Raw genomic sequence first — 17,912 nt, 5'->3', positions numbered from 1 at the left:
AAAGTGAACATACCTGAGGAAAGGAAGCTTGGCAGTCCCGTTTGTATTATTCTGTGGGAAAGACAAAGGTGAAGTCATGGAAGGCTCATGAAATTGGGACATTTTAAATAAAACCTGAGGGTAAAGGCATTTACAACATAGGGACTATTTAAAGCTACGGATGTTTAAAAGTGCCCTGGAGTCCCAACTCATTTGACACGATCGAAATATCTGTAAATTCACTTGAAAGAATAAGGGCAAGAACAGAAAACACTTTAAAAGACAGTGACGAACCCGGGCCATCTCAGACTTGGGGAAATGGCAGGGCCTGTGCCTTGCCCCTGGCCTTCCAGGTGCAAAGCTAGTGACGGACTGCAGCTGGCTTGTTGGGAGCCCACTCATGAATGATGCCATGAAAAACAGTCAGTGACAATAAAACCCTGTTGGGTTTTGATGCCAATAGACTGGTGCCAACTGCTACCCAGAGAACTTGTAAGAAGTTCCATCAAGTGAGGAAAAGAGCAGATCAACTGTGCAGACACGGCCTGTGCCTTCTGGAGCCTCCGGGGGCCTCACCTCCCTCCCTGGGACTTGGAGGCCCCCCACTGTGCCTTCTCTGCTTCATTCCAAAGAACCTGTGGGCTCTAAGAGTCTGCCTTCAATCGGCTCTGGCCGTTCTAAGAAACCACTGGTCCAAGCTCATGGGGCTCCCGCAGAAGCCGTCCAGGAGAGGGCAGTGTGCCACTGTGTGACCAATGGCTGCAGGACTCGCCGGTCCAGAAAGCTCCCAGGACGCGCGTGTCTCAGGGCGCAGACCTCTGGACGTGGACTAGATGAGCGCCTGTCACTTCACCTGGAGGCAGAAGCCCAGACCAGGGCTCTGCTGGGTTTTGACCTACTGACTCCAGGTGGGAGGAGCGGGGCGCTAGGGACACTGGGGCGACTGCAAACCTGGCCTGCTGTGTCCGGGCCTCTGAGGACCTCTCATCTTCACCTTGCACCCCAGGGCCAGCAGGCAGTGCCCCGATGCAGAGTCTGCTTTTCTCACTGAAGCCCAAAGCGGCTGCTTAGTGCACCTAACGGCTTTAAATGGTTGAAATGCTCCAGAGCAAGCACTTGTGGGGTAATGTTCACATTATATGACGGTTAAGGGCTAATTTGTGATTTATTTAAACACTACACCAGCTCTCGTGTTCAGAACCAGGAAGCCCAGGAGACAGCCCCCGGGCGGGGATGCAGTCTTCAGTGAAAGGTCCCTGCGGCCACAGGCCAGCCAGCAGCGTCCTCTTGGCCGGAAAGCACACTTTCTGCCCCCCAGGAGTAGCTCCACGGGACCCTGGAAACCACTTCCCGCCTTTCCCTGGGGCAGTGCCTGCCCCCCATGTGTGTCCTCACATCAGGGGAGTGCTCTGCACACACCAGCTCTCCTCAAGGCCAAACCCCGGAGCTGGTTCCTAGAGGGCCTCCCCCCACCCCAAACTGCAGATGGAGCTGGACACTATCGACATATCTGTAAATTCACTGGAAAGAATAAGGGCAAGAACAGAAAGCACTTTAAAAGACAGTGACGGACCCGGGACCTTGTGTCACCTGGGTGCTTATCCCACAGCACTGGAGAGGAACAAAGGTGGAACAGAAATATCCTCCATCCTTGAAAGCAAAGTGACCAGAAGTAACACTTGTGCTGTGGAGGAGGAGGGCAAAGTAACCCTTAAGGTGACAGCCTGAAACCATTCAGTGCTGTGCGCACACGGTGGGTCCGTGCCCCTGGAAGCCCTCTGCTAGTTGATACAAGCACCACGCACACAGGCTCAGAGCAGCCCTGTTGAACAGCCCAAATGTCCACCCACAGAAGGGATAACAGCCTTCTGTTAGCGAATGCCACACAATGGGACAGCAGTGGACAGCTCACGTGGGGCCTGGAGCGCAGGGCCGATCAGTGTCCAAAGTCAAGGCAGTCAGGACTGTGCGGAGGGCCGGGGCCGGGGTCATGGTCTGCTTCCTGACCTGGTCCTGGTTATACCCAGCGGCTTTGTGAAAAGCACACGGTATTCTTTAGTTTACTATAAAGAATAAGACCTTTTCAGAAAGGTTCCCCCCGTAACACCTCCAAGCAAGCCTGCTGCCACGGTCACACTGACCACCGTCCCCCCCCCCCCACGCCGCGCGTCCTCTCAGTAAAGGGCACCCGCAGGCCCAATGTGGCCCCCATTCACCCCGTGACGAATGCTCACGTTAGCTCCCAAGTCTTCAGAACCTCCCCACGTCCAACCTGACCACACAATCCCGGCCCTCTCACTGCTGGATGCTGGGAGCCGTCTGTCCTGCCTGCTGCCCCCAGAAGCTCCAGCCTGAGTGTGTCCGTCCACTGCCTCCCAGGCCATACAGTGGGGCTTGGGGTCTCCGTTGCTTCACTCCCCACCCTTCTTTCCCTCCAGCAGCTGGCAGATGTGGCCTCGTCCAGCGGGAACACCAGGGTCTCTGGAGGCCTTCTCTGGACCTGTGCTATGGCTCCTGCCAGGCCCGGGGTCCCTCCTTGTCTCCCCTCAGCATACACAGTGCAGGGCATATGCTCAGACCACGTCTGCAGCTAAGCTGCCCAAGGTCCCATAGCCGATCGGCAGACAAACTGACCCTCCACACACGGGCTGCACATGTCCCATCTTACACTTCTCAGACTTTACAAAGCAGGCTCCGAGGCACTGGCGCCTCTGGTTGGGCCAGCACCCAGTGTCACCTTGTAGGCACCCCTTGTTGCATGCTCTGTGTCCCCTGTTGGCAACCAGCAGTGCTGGTCCAGAGTGCACTCAGCCAGACAGGAAGTCACCAAGGTCCGGAACCAGGCACGTCACTAGGAGTGGAGTGGGCTGCCCGCGAGACAACCCACACCAGCCCACAGTGGCCAAGCAGGAACAGCAGGCTGGGCATATCTTGTGACTGCCCCACAAAAACCCCAAACACAACCTGGAGCAGGCACCGCTGACACGCCATGGCAGTACGTGTCCACCCCTTCCTTGGGTGCCCAGCATAGGCCCTTGAAAGGGACTACTGGATCTCAGCTTATGGGGGTCCTGGTCAGCTCAGACCACCCAGCGGAGCCTGTTCCCCAGGCAGACACTCGGAGCAAGAGACCTCCACGGCCAGTCCGGGCAAAGCGGGTTCCGCTGACAAGGCTGAGTGGGGAGCCCTCCACCCCCTGCCTGCTGCCTTGGGAACGGAGCCCACACGGAAGGCAGGGCGGGCGCCTGCGCTCTCTGGACTGCAGCTCCCACAAAACAGAACATCCCTTCAACTCGGAAGCCAGCTGGAGGTCAGCTGTGCCCTGCAACACAGCAGCCCTAACTGATACCTGTTTAAATGTTAACAGCAAATGCCAGCCCTCAGCTGTGGGCCAGGCTTATCTCCCAGTTCACAACCTCTGCTCTATTCTTAAAATGGGGACACTGACGCCCAGCCAGGGAAAAGCCAACTGCCCTGGGTCACAGTGCTCTTTTCTGAAACCAAGGTGCCCTCTTTGTGGAGCAGAGAGTAGGTGCAAATGAGGCCGCTCGCAGGGCCTGCACTTCCGGCTCTCACAGTTGGCAGCTTGGAGATGAAGTGGGCTCAGTGTTCCAGGTGCCTTTTAAAGCCTAGTTATCTGATTATTTAAAACTGCTGCGAGTACAACAGAGAACCACACGCTTCACTCCCAGCACCCGCTCCCTGAGCCCGAGGGAGACGACGGCGTCCCAGATCCTTTGTGCTGTGACAGCACAGGGCAGCCACGGGACCGGCTGGGTTAGTGGGGTCAGGAACACCCCCCCCTCACGGGGGGCGGCTCCCAGGATCAGGTGTTCAGTGTACTTAAGCCCACGTGTCCTAGTGTTTAAACAAACTCCACAGTCACTGACGGTTGGTTGTATGTGAAAACTACGTATACAATCCTAAGGTGCGCTGCCAGCTCACAGGGACTCCACATCTGGCTGAGATAGAAACATTCTTTCCCCCAACATCACCAGCCGGTTTAAACCTTCGAGTTTAGCAAAGATAAATTACCAGTCCAGCTGGGCGTAAGAACTTTTGAGACACACAATTCCAGGACTGTGCCCCCTGCCCTCGAGGGCCCCCGGGCAGGCCTGCCACAGTGTGTGCTTCTCAACCATGCTGCTCTGGATCGAGTTTTCAAATGGAACTTCTAGTTTGTGTGACCAATACTTGACGGTCCCACACGGTAGCCGCTAGCCAAATATGATTGTTTAGATTAAAATTAGATACAAATGTAAAATTAAAATTTGGTTCCTTAGCCTGAGTTGCACTATCCACTTTTCAAACGCTCAGCTGCCCCTGTGTCCAGTGGCGACAGGCAGTGCCGTTCTGGAATGTTTCTGTCTGATCCCTAATTCTCCAGTTTAATTCCCTGAAGCATCTCGTCTTTCCCTGCACCTCGTGCGGCTACTGCAAGAGGCTACGAGACTGGTGGCCCATGAAAAGCAGGCATTTTCACCTCTGCAGAGGTCACTTCTGGGGGCAGAACCGGTTCTGTTCTCCCTGAGCCAGGCCTGCTTGTCCACCAGATAGCTGTGTTCTTGGAACGGCTCTGACGTGGTGGTGACGCCGCGGGGTAGCTGACAGGCGTGGCAGCACTGAGGCATCTGAGGGTGAATACTGATAGAGCTGCACTTGCTTCTTTGGCAGTTTGCACAGGATCTTGAAATAGTACTTCAAAAGGTGTTAGAGACAGAAATATAAGCCAGTCTTTCACTTCACTGTGCATCTCTGACGCACCCTGTACTCACTTCTCTTGGGGTTGTTACCCTCTTCATTCCCGGATTAGATGCACTTTGTTTTACAGATAAGGAAATGAGAATATCCTGGAACTGCAGCCAGCAGAGCCTCTTTCCGGGAGGCTCTCAAACCTTGCAGCCTTTGCTGATTCTTAAAAGCCAATATTTTCTTTCAACCTTTATTATTGGAGTTTTCCAATATCCTCCAGGTCAGAAAAACAGTACAGCCACCTGCCAGTACCTCATAAACAGCACACACAGTGACAACGGTATGTGTCTCTTCACCAGTGTTCTGACGGAGGGACACTGATTAGCTGCCAGGTGAGACTTCAGAACTGTGTTTCTCAACGTGCCAGGGGACCTGTGCAGTCTCCTTTTCTCCATGTCACAAGACCCCACCATACCTCCTGGGATGCTGGAAAGCTGGGCCCATACCCACGAGGCACCATGAGGATGGGAAGGGCGTGGAGGTGCTGTTCATGGGCCAGCCCTGCTCCCGTCACAGGCCAGCAGCTCGTCAGAGTCCAAGCAGAGTGCCAGGGGCTCCCTGGCACTTGTATGAGCTGCTCTGCTCCCATGTGTGTGCGGGCGCTGGGAGGGAGGGTGAAGCGTCTTTTATATATCTAAATATATTTACCCAATCTCAAAGGAAATATAATGAAATGTTAACAGCAGTTACCGTGGAAGTGAAATTACAGATAATTGAATTTTTTTTTTTTTTTTTACTTACTAGATCACTGATTTATTGTAAAAGACTGTCACTCCTGAACGGCCAGATGGAAGAGATATGTAGGGTACGGTGTGCAGGCAGGAAGGGGCGAGGAGCTCCCGTACCCTCTCTAGGCCAGAGGTTCACCAATCAGAAAGCTCTCCTTTGGATTTTTATGGAGGGTTCATTACATAGGCATGATTGATTACATCATCAGCCACTGGCTATTGATTCAACCTCTAGCTTCTCTCCTCTCCCTGGAGGTCCTAAAATTCTCTTTTTAATACTTTATGTTTTCCAAAATTTCTACCAAAACAAAACTTTTCTGGGTTATTATAAGTAGAAAAAGTGTTATTTTAAAAAGTACTTTAAGGTATAATGATTAGATGTTTCAATTTTTACAAAGGAACCCTGACCAAACCTGGACTTTCCTCTTTAGGCAAAACCTGTAGCTGTGACTGGTAGATTTAAAAGGAAACCTCATTTCAGCATATGTCTGATGTATCCAGCAAAACAGCAACATTTGAGGTGAAAAACATATTAAAATACACATTTGTTTACTTAAAGTAGTATGGGATTGATAAATGTTAATTCAAGAATCCATCCTGGGTCGGCCTGGTGGCTCAGGCACTTAGAGCTCCATGCTCCTAACTCCGAAGGCTGCTGGTTCGATTCCCACATGGGCCAGTGGGCTCTCAACCACAAGATTGCCAGTTAGATTCCTCAACTCCCACAAGGGATGGTGGGCTCCGCCCCCTGCAACTAAGATTGAACATGGAACCTTAAGTTGAACTGCCGCTGAGGTTGCAGCGCGTCCTCTCAACCACAAGGTTGCCAGTTCAACTCCCACAAGGGATGGTGGGCTGCGCCCCTGCAACTAGCAATGGCGGCTGGACCTGGAGCTGAGCTGCGCCCTCCACAACTAGAATTGAAGGGACAACAACTTGACTTGGAAAAAAAAAAAAAAAAGTCCTGGAAGTACACACTGTTCCCCAATAAAATCCTTAAAAAAAAAAAAAAGAAAAAAAAAGAATTCATCCTTATTTCTGTCTCAAGAGTGGGGTCATTTATCAATTTGATTATTTGTAGAATTTTAGACAAAATTTCCACCATAAAGCCATTTCTTTCTATGTTTAATATAGGTCAAATCACAAAATACATAAATATCCCCACGAAAGACAACTTACACTTTTTTCTCAAAAGTGGGAAGAGGGCTCTCTCAAATTGTAGGTACTTAAAAAAACCCTAAGTAAGTCTGTCTTTAATGAATACAACCATATTTATAGGACCCTGATTATTTTTAATTATTGAGAACCTAGGTCCCAAAATAGTTTTTCTCTAGTAGTTAAATGTGTAACTTAATTTCAGATAAGAATGTCTTTCATTTTTAATGTTGGCATGTTAAAGATCTGGAGCTCAAAATTATATAAATTAAAAAAATATACATATAAATTATACATATATATATATACACATACATATATGTATATATATATATATATATATATATAAAAGGCCTTCAAAATACACAAACCTGAGTAAACCAGACCTGCTCCCAGAGTTAAGACGGAACAGGGGTTTTAACCAGTTAGTCACTAGCTGTCAATTCCTCCCCCTTAAACAGTTGTCGTCACCCCTTCCCACCTTCACTGAACGGGACTCCCACGGCCCTCCCCTTGGAGGACTGTCTGAGCTCTTTAGATCTTGGCCCGAAGGCCTGCCCCCCACCCCCAGAGCCGCCTCAGGAGCCTGAACCCCCCCTCTCCTGTCACGTCTTCAGTCAGAACAGCTTACACACACTACGCACTGTGCCCTGGACTTACTCCTACTCGTTTCCCCAGTGTCCAGCCTCAGGTCTGGGGCTTCGTGGGAGACGAGGTTGCTGACTGAGTGCAGATGGTATGTGGTGGGGGAGGGGCCGGAGGGTGGAGTCTGCCTGGAGCAGCCCTGGGCCTGGATGGACTGGGGGCACTGGGACCACACAGGGAGTGCGAATATAAAGCTGCAAACGATATAGTATGCAGTGAGCGTATCTAAGAACAGAAGCCAGACAAAGATATTTGACCTCCCAGGCTCCTTCCCATTCTCTGCAGTCCAGCAGCGACACAGCCTCACAGGGACGGCCAGTGCCACCTGGCCACTCCTTTCCCTCCTGTCCTGTCCCCATGTGCCTCCTTACCCTGGATTCGAGGGTTCGGGACACCACAACCCCACGCTCACAAACACCTGCACCCCTCCTCCTCTCCCAGCACCACAGCCCTGACAAACCCATTTAATTCTTATCTGAGCGGAGAAGCTGCATGTTGCTAGAAAACAACCAGATCAACGGGTTTTATTTTAAACCATGACTCCAAATTGTAAATGGGCCTCTAGCACTAGTGCTGTGTCCCAACACTCTGCTGCAGACACTCGCTCTCTCCTTAAAACACCTACTGCACAGACTGTTCCTTCGTCAGACCTGCTCCCCCCAGGGCTGACATTCCCTTCCCCGAGCTGCAGACGCTGCGGGCCTCCCCAGTCGCCCGCCCGGCCTCCCCCAGCCCACACCCTGGGACTCGGGCTCGCAGGCTGGCAGCCAGGCCTGGTCTCTGTTCCCAGCCGGGGTCAGGCCCTCCACGCGTGCTCCTCCTGCCTTCTCATCCCTCCTCCTCTACTGCATAACCTCCACTGGAAAAAAAATAAGGAAAACAAGAACTCCCTCTCGACTCATCCTGGAATCATTACATTCCTTCTCTGTCCCTCGAGGCTGCCAAAGCATGTGCCCTCCTCAGGGTTTTAAACTTTTTGCTCCTTCTGTCTGGGAATCTCCTCCCCTTGCCCCCTGCATGGGGGGCCTCTTTGCCATTCAGGTCTCACCGTAGGTGTCACCTCCTCAGAGAAGTCCTGTGCTATAGAGTCATGTGCCACCTAAGTTAAGGGACTGATTCCGGGCTGGTGACGCTGCTGGCAGATGGCCCTCTGCTCCTCCTTGCGTCTCCAGAACCCACGAGGGCCTGGCACTCAGCACACACCGATGGCTCTGGCTTTCTTACAGGGTTGTTTAGGATCAGAGACTAAGTACACGAAGTGGTATACACCGTGTTTCCCTGAAAATAACACCAGGTCTTATATGAATTCTTGCTCCAAAAGATGCGCTAGGGCTTATGTTCAAGGGATGTCATCCTGAAAAATCATGCTAAGGCTTCTTTTCCGGTTAGGTCTTATTTTCGGGGAAACACGGTAGCACATGGTGAGATGTAGAAATTAGGTTACCACTTTTAACCCTAAGCCTTCCTTCAGAAAATATGAAAACTGAAGAAAGTGCAGAAAAAGGCGATTAAATGACTAAAGGGCTGCAGCCATGACCAAAAGCGAGGAGAGTTACAACCTGAGGCAACCTGGCAAACTAAGGACTCACTAAGCGACCATTGAAAGACAACAAAAACAAAAGGACTGCAGCTCGGGACGTTGAAAGGCGGTGTGATGGAGACGGGACTCCAGAGGAGCATGGAGAACGCCCCCCCACACCCACTCCATACTCTGGTGGGAATAACCCCACGCCTCCAGAGACCGCCACTCAGGACTTGGGTACACAGGACGACACGCTGCAGTTCTACTCACAGGAGATGTGGTTTCCGGTTTGGATGGCGGTGCTTTAAAGGTGGAAATAGGTTTGGATAAAGCTGCTGTCCTATCTGCAGCCGCTCCCATGGACAAACATTCCAAGTAGTCCGGTGGGGGGATGGGGACAGCAGTACTGCGCTTCTCAGACAAGTCCACCGTGCTCACGCTTCTCACGGGTGCTGGGCTAAGAACCCCGAATCAGAGAACAGTTAGGTAACATCCTGCCCCCCATACCCCAAACATCCTGAATATCTTATAGCCAGAACTACAGCAGATTAACAAAGCAAAGGGCAGCAGGCGGAGATTAGAAAACACACACACGCAATAATTACTATTATCTGGATCAGAGTACAGATTTAAGGGTTGTTGGAATAGAGGTGCCAAGTGAAGCCCATCGGTGTAATTCAAGCCATGGGACTAGAGATGGCCCAGGAAGTAGAGAAATGGAAAAAAGGACTGAGGTCGGGCCCCGAGGAACACCTATACGTAAGCAGTGGGCGGAAGACACACCTGCACGGAGACCGAAAGGGGACATCCGGTGAGGAGGAAGGGCAAGGGCAAGGAAGCAAGTTAGGAGGACGTTTCAGAAAGAATGTGCCCAATGTAAAGGCTGATAAGTAAGAGCAGGAGGGAAACGTGGGCCTGGGAGTAGCCACCAGTGGGTGGTTGGGGGGTGGTGACAGTGGTTCCAGAGGGCGGACAGGTGGGCCTGGGGTACGCCTCTTCAGTGGAGTCCACGGAAAATGGAAATCACAAGGAAACAAGTGTGGAGCAGCAATTGCCTGCTTACGTTCCCACCACCTGGGGTTCCCAGGGGTTTGTTGCATATCCAGATGGAATTCTGATTTGCCTGAAAACAGCAGGTAACTTTTCTGTCACTGGGAAACCGAGCCACAGGCCAGTCCTACCTTGGTGAGGGCACACTCACTGTCTCCTTTGCATTTTCTTCCAGCAACTTGGTGTATGACGATGGGAACCAGCCCCTCCTACACGTGAAGAGTAGGAAAAAAGACCTGGTTGTGTTATTAGCAGTAGACAAGTGAACGACAAACACACTAAGGCAACTCACGGCAGACTGGTCCATTTTCACCCATTACACAACATGTATTTTATACGTAGCATTGATTTTATTTGGATTCCCTTTTTGTCTCCCCCCACTCCCATGTTGATATTATTTCACAGCTGAATAACCTACACAGAAAACCAATGTAAACTACTGACAGTAAAGCTTGTGCATAGACTGACGGCTGAACTGCTCTTGCTGGCATGGGAACCATTCATGAGCTAGTCTTAAAGTATATCTGACACTCAGATTATCCTTGAGAAATCCGAGTCACATCTTAAAAAATAAGAGAATATTTGAACCTACTTTCAGAGGTGATTTCATAGGCTCTATCTACACATCAAATTTATTTCTATGTGCACATGCATTCAGGAAATAGCCTGGGACAGAGTAACTGCAGCTAAGTAAACTAGAGCCAGAACTCAGTTATCACCTTAACTTTGCCTAAATGCCAGAAAGTCCACGACGACAACCTGCTGCTAAAAGGAGAGACACGGGGCTTTGAAGTGCTGGGCCTCACGACTGACTAGCCAGTGGCAGCCCCCACTGAGACTTACGCCTTGGTGGTGTCATGCTCTCCGTAAAGCCAGCCGTCCTTCTCCTCGGAGACCAGCAGTGTGATGACGTCTCCCTGTGCAAAGCTAAGTAAGGTCTGGTTGGTGCCAGCCGTATGTGGAAAGATGGTTTTCACTTTCTGCTTTTTCATCATGTTCAGTCCAGTTGCAACAGAAACCGATCGCTGTAAACTGGGGTCATCGGAAGAATCTGTTAAAATCGAACATGGCTTTTAACAGATGGCTTTTCAAAGGATGATAATTAGGCCAATTGCAACACACAACCGTCAGAAACCCACCCCTTCCCATCCTGCCAGCAGTGGTTCTTCTCAAACCCCGACCGTGCTCTATTTCCACACCCGACCCTTGCCTGCATGGACAGGGACTCAAGGAACTCGCAGAGGCAGAGTCGTGGCCCCATGTCTCACAGAGGGTCCCTGAGGCTCATGGCTCTTTTGCAGACCGAGAGGATGAAGTCAGCATGTGTGCCAAGCATTTGACGGCCTCTTAGGGGGGCAGAGTGCTCCGCCACCATCCAGATGGTCCCTCTATGCTTCCCTTCCCCTGCTCTCGGTCCAATTCACAAAGGCAGCGGGAGGCATTGCCTCTAATCCAACTGCCATGCTCCAGGTCACAAAGGAAAGGAGGGAACGGGGAATGCAGATGTTCTTGCCGCTGTGGCTGCTCAACGTGTCACCCGTGAGTGTGGTCAGGATGTGGCCCTCTCAGTGCTGCAGCTTCTGAGCAGGTGCTCTTCTCGTCCACACGACTCGCCCAGGGCCACGGCTGGCCCGCGGCCGGCTCCATAGCCCGCTGTGCAGCCCGAAGTGCGACCATGCATTTGTGTCTCAACTCAAATACAGGCCGATACTTACCGTTCAAAAAAATTGGACTTTTTCTTCTTTTCAGGTATTTTTTCCACTCAAATTTTGCTTTAAGCCTAGCACTTAACTTAAAACAATGCCAAGATTTCTTTCTGCTTTATTCTTGCAGATTCTTAATGATTATAACATAAACTTTGCCATCTGCTTAACATCCACTAATTACCTTGGTAGTGTTGAGTCCACCAGCAAATTTCATTTAGCAATTATTTCATTTCTCTTTTTTCAAAGAATCACTTGAATGGTTGGGACACACACCGTATTATACACTTTAACGTTATACTCTGCAGAACTTATAGCCTTTCCCTCAAAGGCAAATGACTACAGATGATAATCTTCCCAGTTGCTATTCAGGAAATCCCATCTCCTCCCGACAGCTGCAAACGCTCTAGTCTGGGGGCTCTGCCTAGGACACGGCTTCATCGCCGCCTTTCATACCCAAGGGGCTTGTGAGACACCCCACAGAGACAGGGTCAGCCACCACGACAGTCTCCAGGGTCCTGGGTGCCAAAGACTGCAGGCAGAGATGAGCCTGACCAAAGCCGCCTGAAATGTCTGTGAACAATAACTAGTCCTGATTTATTACAATGGAATCAACAGAGTTAAGAAATTTAAGCAGTTAGAACTTAAGTCGCCAGGAAGCGTGATGTCCTGTTAGAGATGATGAAATTCACTGATTATAATTCAAACTAAGCCTACTGGTAAGATTAACAACTATAATTTTAATTTTGCCACGTGAACTTTTATTGTTTTACTGAAAAAAGAAATACAGAACACACACTAGTGTGTGGCTCTCTGTACATTAGATCCCATTTTAAAATATAATATTTTTCAATAGTATATTTACTCTTGTAGATATTAATCAGTATACAGAATTGTATGTGTCAAAGAAATGTGTCCCTTATAAAATGTCTCACGGTTTTGTCATAAATCCAGAACTTTATTTGCTGTGAGGTGTTAGTTCCTCCAAGCCAGGGTTGGATTAGGTGCTACCATGCATGCTTATTTGTTTCTACCTCACATTTATCCAAAATATTTAAAAATTTTAAAAAGGTATTTCAAAAGAAATGTCTTACCTGAATTTCGTGCAACTGTGGCTGGGTTATTAAACATATCAATCAAAGGACTGGTATTCGCTCTGGCTGAAGGAGCTGGGGGCACCTGAGGCAAATATTTAGAAAGGGTGTCATCACCATCTTTCCCATCTTGTGAGAAAAGTCTTTATTATTTTAGTATCAACACAGCAGAGGAATTACAGATTCTTAGGGCTGTTTTGAATTATATGCTTTAAATTCCACTTTCTTTCCGAAGTTCTCTTAGTTGTAGGGCAATGCCCCATTTTGAATGATTTCAACACCACATTTTTTCAAACAAAGCAGTTACTCCCCTTTTCCCCTGCTCCCTGGCAACCACTAATCTACTTTCTGTTTCTGTGGATTTTAGCCTCCCTCTTAGGTGCTACTTGGCTACAGGAGTCTACATTTGAAATCATTTTTCCACTAAGAAATGATTTCACAGAAATCACTTTTCCACAGAATTGAGGGCATTGCTCCATTAATTTCTAACAGTCTGTTTTGCTAACAACAATTCTGGTATCAACAGGATTCTCTTTTCTTTGTAAGTAATCTATTTTTCCCCTCCCTAGAAGTCTTCAGAATCTATCCCTAACATTCTGCAGTGTATTAGGTTTTGGTCTTTTCCATTCATCCAGGCTCACTCTGGCTGCCGTGTTGAAGACCAGGCAGAAAGCTAGGAAGTGGTCTCTGCAGGGACCGCCTTAGAGCGGTGAGGGGTGAGGAGCGGCTAGACCTGGGACATGCTTTGAAGGTGGAAACGAGGATGTGCCCATGGATTATTTGTGGCGTAAGAGAAAGAGAGGAGTTGCCATTTTGTGTCTTCTGAGCTACGGGATGGGGAAGGCTGTGGAGAAGCAGGTATAGAGTGAGAAAATCAGTCATCTGGTTTTGGACAAGGGAATGAGATCTTCATTACATATCTGGGTGGTGATGCTGAGTAGGCAGCTGACTCTATCCCCTGTGTCTCAACTGGTCTAACATTATGTTTATCCTCTTTCTGTTTTTGAACTGTGTTCTGGGAGAGTGTTTTGGCTTAATTTTCCAAGCGGTTCCATTCTGCTAACAAGTCCAACTATTGTTGTTTTGTTTTGCTTGTTTTTTTGAAGGGTGGAGAGAAATGAAGAACAAAAACTTTTATTTTAGAAAAATTTCAAACAGGTACAGAAGTGGAGAGAATAGCACAATAAATATCCACGTACCCAACACCTAGTTTCAACAATTATCATTTCCTGGCCAGTCTTATTTCATGTATGCCCCTCCCATCTTTCCTCATGCCCAGATTATTTTAAAGCAATCCTACACATATCATTTTAACTATAAATAATCAGCCAATTTTCAATTCCCCAGATTTCTAGTTGACTCTTCTCTGTGGATGGAACATCCTTTCGTCTCTTTCTAAAGATTTCTCCTCTACCTACCGGCCCTGTGGCCTCCAATACTAGTCCTTCCGGTTTTCCTTCTCGTGCATTGTGTTAATACTGCTTTCCTCCCCTGTCCAGTGATTCCTGCTTATCTGCGAACCCTCGTATGTATGGTGTCGCTGGATTTTGCCAGTTCTTCGGTCACACACTACCCATGATGAGGTGGGAGGAGGGGAGACACTTACAGGAGTGTGCCCGACCTCTTCTGTCCAAACATGCCGTTTCGGCCAATAGACAAAAGCCCCTGCTGTTTGGCACATGGGGGAACAAGAGGAAGGGACCGACCAGCCTAGCTGGTGTGAATCAGTTACCCAGCCAACTGTATAGAGCAGTGGGCGCCCCAGCTTCTCTCCTCTGCTCGCGTCCTCTGGCTCTGCTCACACTGTTGGAGAAATTTCTGGAGAAACCCCGCCCTGCGCATCCTCGGGGCTGACGCTCCCTTCTATGTTGGTCTCCACTCACCCGTCTTTGAGAGACTCCTTCCTCACTCTGGCCCACTGGCAGCACCTTCTCTCTATTCTGTTGGCTTCTCTCTAGTATCTTAGCTATCATTTCAGACAATTTTACAGTTTTAGACAGAGAGGTAGGGTGGACTCATGCTCAAACCACCTGCTCGATCCGTCTCTCCATATGTGTTTGTGAACAGTACTAAGGCCCAGGTTCAAAGAACAGCAAACTAGTGCACAAATTTATCACACTGAATTATTTGGGTGACTGTTTTTTCCTGAAGTGTCTTATATTGTGATGAATGGCATCAGAGTTTTGCTAATCAATTCTCTAACACACCTATATACTTCCTTCACCGAGGATAAACTTATAAAGTCAGAACCACCACAATTAAAAACTAACAAGAAAACTTCTAAAACAAGAAAACAGTGCTAAACATAGTACAAAACATTTGCACAGCTAATTCCGAATCTGAAGGTAAGGGGCTAAACGCAAGAAGACAGGTCTTAGCAGTAATAAAGGAGGGCTTGTGATTTCTGCTAACAAAAAAGGCCTTGGTCCTTCGTGCAGATCTGGCCCAGATCATAGTAGTAAATACACAACTGAAATCTCAAAGTGATAACCAGTTCCTACCACGTTGCTTCTCTCGATCATTGGTGAAGGCTGAGGCGTTCCGGATATTGGGGTAGTGAGAGGGGTCTTTATTTCTTCTATCATATTGATGATTTCCTCTGGTACTTTGGTGGCATCCCCACAGGTTTCCTGCCACCTAGGCAGCTTGGAATTGAGTAATTCTGCAGACTACAAATCCAAAAGAAACAACACTGAAGACAAATGTGTATTATTCGAAGAGTTGACAAAAATGACTTCAAACACTATCACTGACGACATATTACTGGCTTGCCACCAGAAGTATGGGAGCTTTGAGTTAAATTCAATGAGCGCTTTAAGCATCTGTCAGTATCTGCTGTGTCTTATTTGCTGAAGAGGATGTGGGTTCCTATTCTAAAGGAATTTACCCTCTCTCTCCCTGTGAATAGAGTTGAAGACTAATACAAGGGTTGTAAATGATTAAGAACAAGTTCAAAAACTAACAGGGAAGGGCTGAGCAATCTGTATTAAGCTCACTGTTTTTCCCAAGGGCCCCAGAAATGCCAATCACTGCTTTCTTCCACCCACTCCTTCTACCAGGAGCACCTTCACCACAGGTGATAGGACCAGGAGCAGACTCTTTGACCCCAAGAAATCAGATTTACATGTCAGAAGTGACTCAGACCTATCCTGAGAAGTTCATTGGTGGGACACAGGACTAGAGACGGGTTTAGCGTCAGGGACAGAGCTAGGGACAGTGCTGTGGGGACACCCGGGCCACAGCTGACTGGGGCTCTGCAGAGAAGCTGGTCTGCAGAGCAGAATGACAGAGGTAAGTGCCACAGCCCCAGAGGCAGAGGCAGTTGTCCCTGGCTCCCATGAGCCTGGCTCAGCTTCTTACAACTAGACTCACAGAGGTTCCCTGAAAGACTTTCAATGAACCCCCTTTCCAAGGCAGCAATCTGATTGGAAAAGGGAAGTAGGGAACTTTTTTGGAAGCTATTTTCATTGCAACCATGCTGTTTTTACTTAGACTCTGTGTTCTCAGGTGTGCTGGAGTGTTGATGTAAATCCTGAGAGGGCAGAGCCCCTCCCCCAAACCACCTCTGCCCCCCAACTGTAACCCTGACATGCCAGTTGCTTGGGCCTGCTTCATCCAAGGAACTGGTGAAAGGACTGGGACACTTTAGTCGGGTTAAGAGAAGGCACCAAAAGGATTTTCAGCGAGTTGAAGAGATTTCCCGTATAGAAAGAAGTAGATTGGGTTTGTGTCACTCTCGAAAGCCTAACTGGGACCCAAGGTTGAACGTAAGAAAGATTGCCAACAACTACACCTCTCTGGCAATAGGCCGGGTTGCCGCATGACAGTGAGTGACCCATCGCTGGCAGGACATCGCCAGAGGAAGAGGGATTCAAGGTTGCTTCTGTCCCTCTCCAGCCTATGAGCCTGCCCAGTAGGCCACCCTCACCGTGGAGCCGACGTTGCTGAAATGAGTGCAGGTACACTGGCGACAGCAGTGATCACCTAACACAGCAATTCTTTCCTGGAACAATTTCAGATCTTAGGTATTTAGATTTGGTAGCTGAATATCCCTTAAAGTTGCAACAACTTTATAGAGTATGTAACATATGACATAGGCACACATACAAGGCCAAGAGGAAGTTGCCTTATATTCAAGCTCTCACATAGCTTCTCATAGCATGGAGCACTCTCCAAATTACTTTTTTATGAGTAACAATGAATCACTAACTTCAATCAATGCTACTTTCGGATGCTTACATACATCCCATAGAATCCATAACTTATAAAAAGAAGGGGAAAGGAAATGTTAACACATGTCTTGTAATGATTCGTGGGGGTAAAGCCTCACAGCAGCACGTACTGAAAGAGGGCAGTGAGCCAAGTCACTCAGCTCATGGATCCTTGAAGAGGAATGAAAAGTAACCACGACCAACTGTCCTGATGCTGTGATTGTGTCTGTGGCCTGGGATACAATTTCCACTGACCCCAGGTACACGGACCCCCCAGGGAGCCTCTCAGACCACCCAGGTGGGGTGGACCTGGGGCCTGCTGGGACTCACCCCATGGTTCTGGTGAAGACACTGGTGCTGAAAATGCATTACTGAGTCCGAGAAAAGCCGACTCATAGGTGAGCAAAGCAACAAAGTGCCAGTTCGCAATTATTAAACATGATTTTATAAAAGATTTTAAATATGGATGTAGTACTAAGTTAATTAAATCACAAGCTGACATTTGACCGTTTCATCAATATTTCTAAAACTGTACATATTCACGTGGGCACCAAACTATTTCTTTGAAATCTCATTGGCAAAAAGGTCCAGTGCTTTATGTTGGCATGTATGGAAGGTACAGCATTTCGGGGGCATTTAAATATGAAATAAAATCAGTACACGCAACACAACTTGCTGTCACACCCACCTGCAGGTGATAATAATGCATGCGATTTGCAAAGCTACAGTGTTTGTCAACCAGAAAGCAGAAGCGCCTTTTTTCTTCAAGTAGAGCTTCTTTGCAACCCTCTGCAATAAATTTCTGGATTTCACTCTGGCGAGAAGTAACGGTTTCTACATACTAGGAAAATAAATAATAATTATACAAGTAAGACACGAGGAAGCAAATAGCTACACACCCTGACATTTATCTCCTGCCATCTTTATACCTGGTTTATTTTGATAATGGAGTAACTATTAAATGCAGATAAACATTAGACAAAATAACAAAGTTGTAATCTGACCTGAGCAGATACCATCATTCTCATTACGATCCCTGACTCACACGTGAAGAGAAGTTGCCAAAGGCCTTA

At 48.4% G+C, this 17,912-nt stretch overlaps 1 protein-coding gene across 5 annotated transcripts in view; it reads right to left on the bottom strand.

Moving 5' to 3' along the window:
- The window catches only part of BAIAP2L1 (BAR/IMD domain containing adaptor protein 2 like 1), a 76,212-nt gene that overhangs the window by 2,637 nt on the left and 55,663 nt on the right, over positions 1–17,912 (bottom strand). For 2 of the 5 annotated variants that reach the window (XM_081036162.1, XM_081036163.1), the window contains 7 exons: positions 17,528–17,680; positions 15,130–15,297; positions 12,629–12,713; positions 10,675–10,882; positions 9,963–10,040; positions 9,052–9,238; positions 14–51 (listed from right to left, as the gene is read on the bottom strand). In XM_081036162.1, coding sequence (XP_080892288.1) covers positions 14–51; positions 9,052–9,238; positions 9,963–10,040; positions 10,675–10,882; positions 12,629–12,713; positions 15,130–15,297; positions 17,528–17,680 — 917 coding nt within the window. Of the gene's footprint in view, positions 1–13; positions 52–9,051; positions 9,239–9,962; positions 10,068–10,674; positions 10,883–12,628; positions 12,714–15,129; positions 15,298–17,527; positions 17,681–17,912 lie in introns of all 5 variants that reach the window. The other 3 variants (XM_081036164.1, XM_081036160.1, XM_081036161.1) reach the window with 3 other exon arrangements.

Source organism: Rhinolophus hipposideros (genome assembly GCF_964194185.1).
Source record: "Rhinolophus hipposideros genome assembly, chromosome: 23".
NCBI lineage: Eukaryota > Metazoa > Chordata > Mammalia > Chiroptera > Rhinolophidae > Rhinolophus > Rhinolophus hipposideros.
This window is presented reverse-complemented; position numbering and strand designations above follow the sequence as displayed.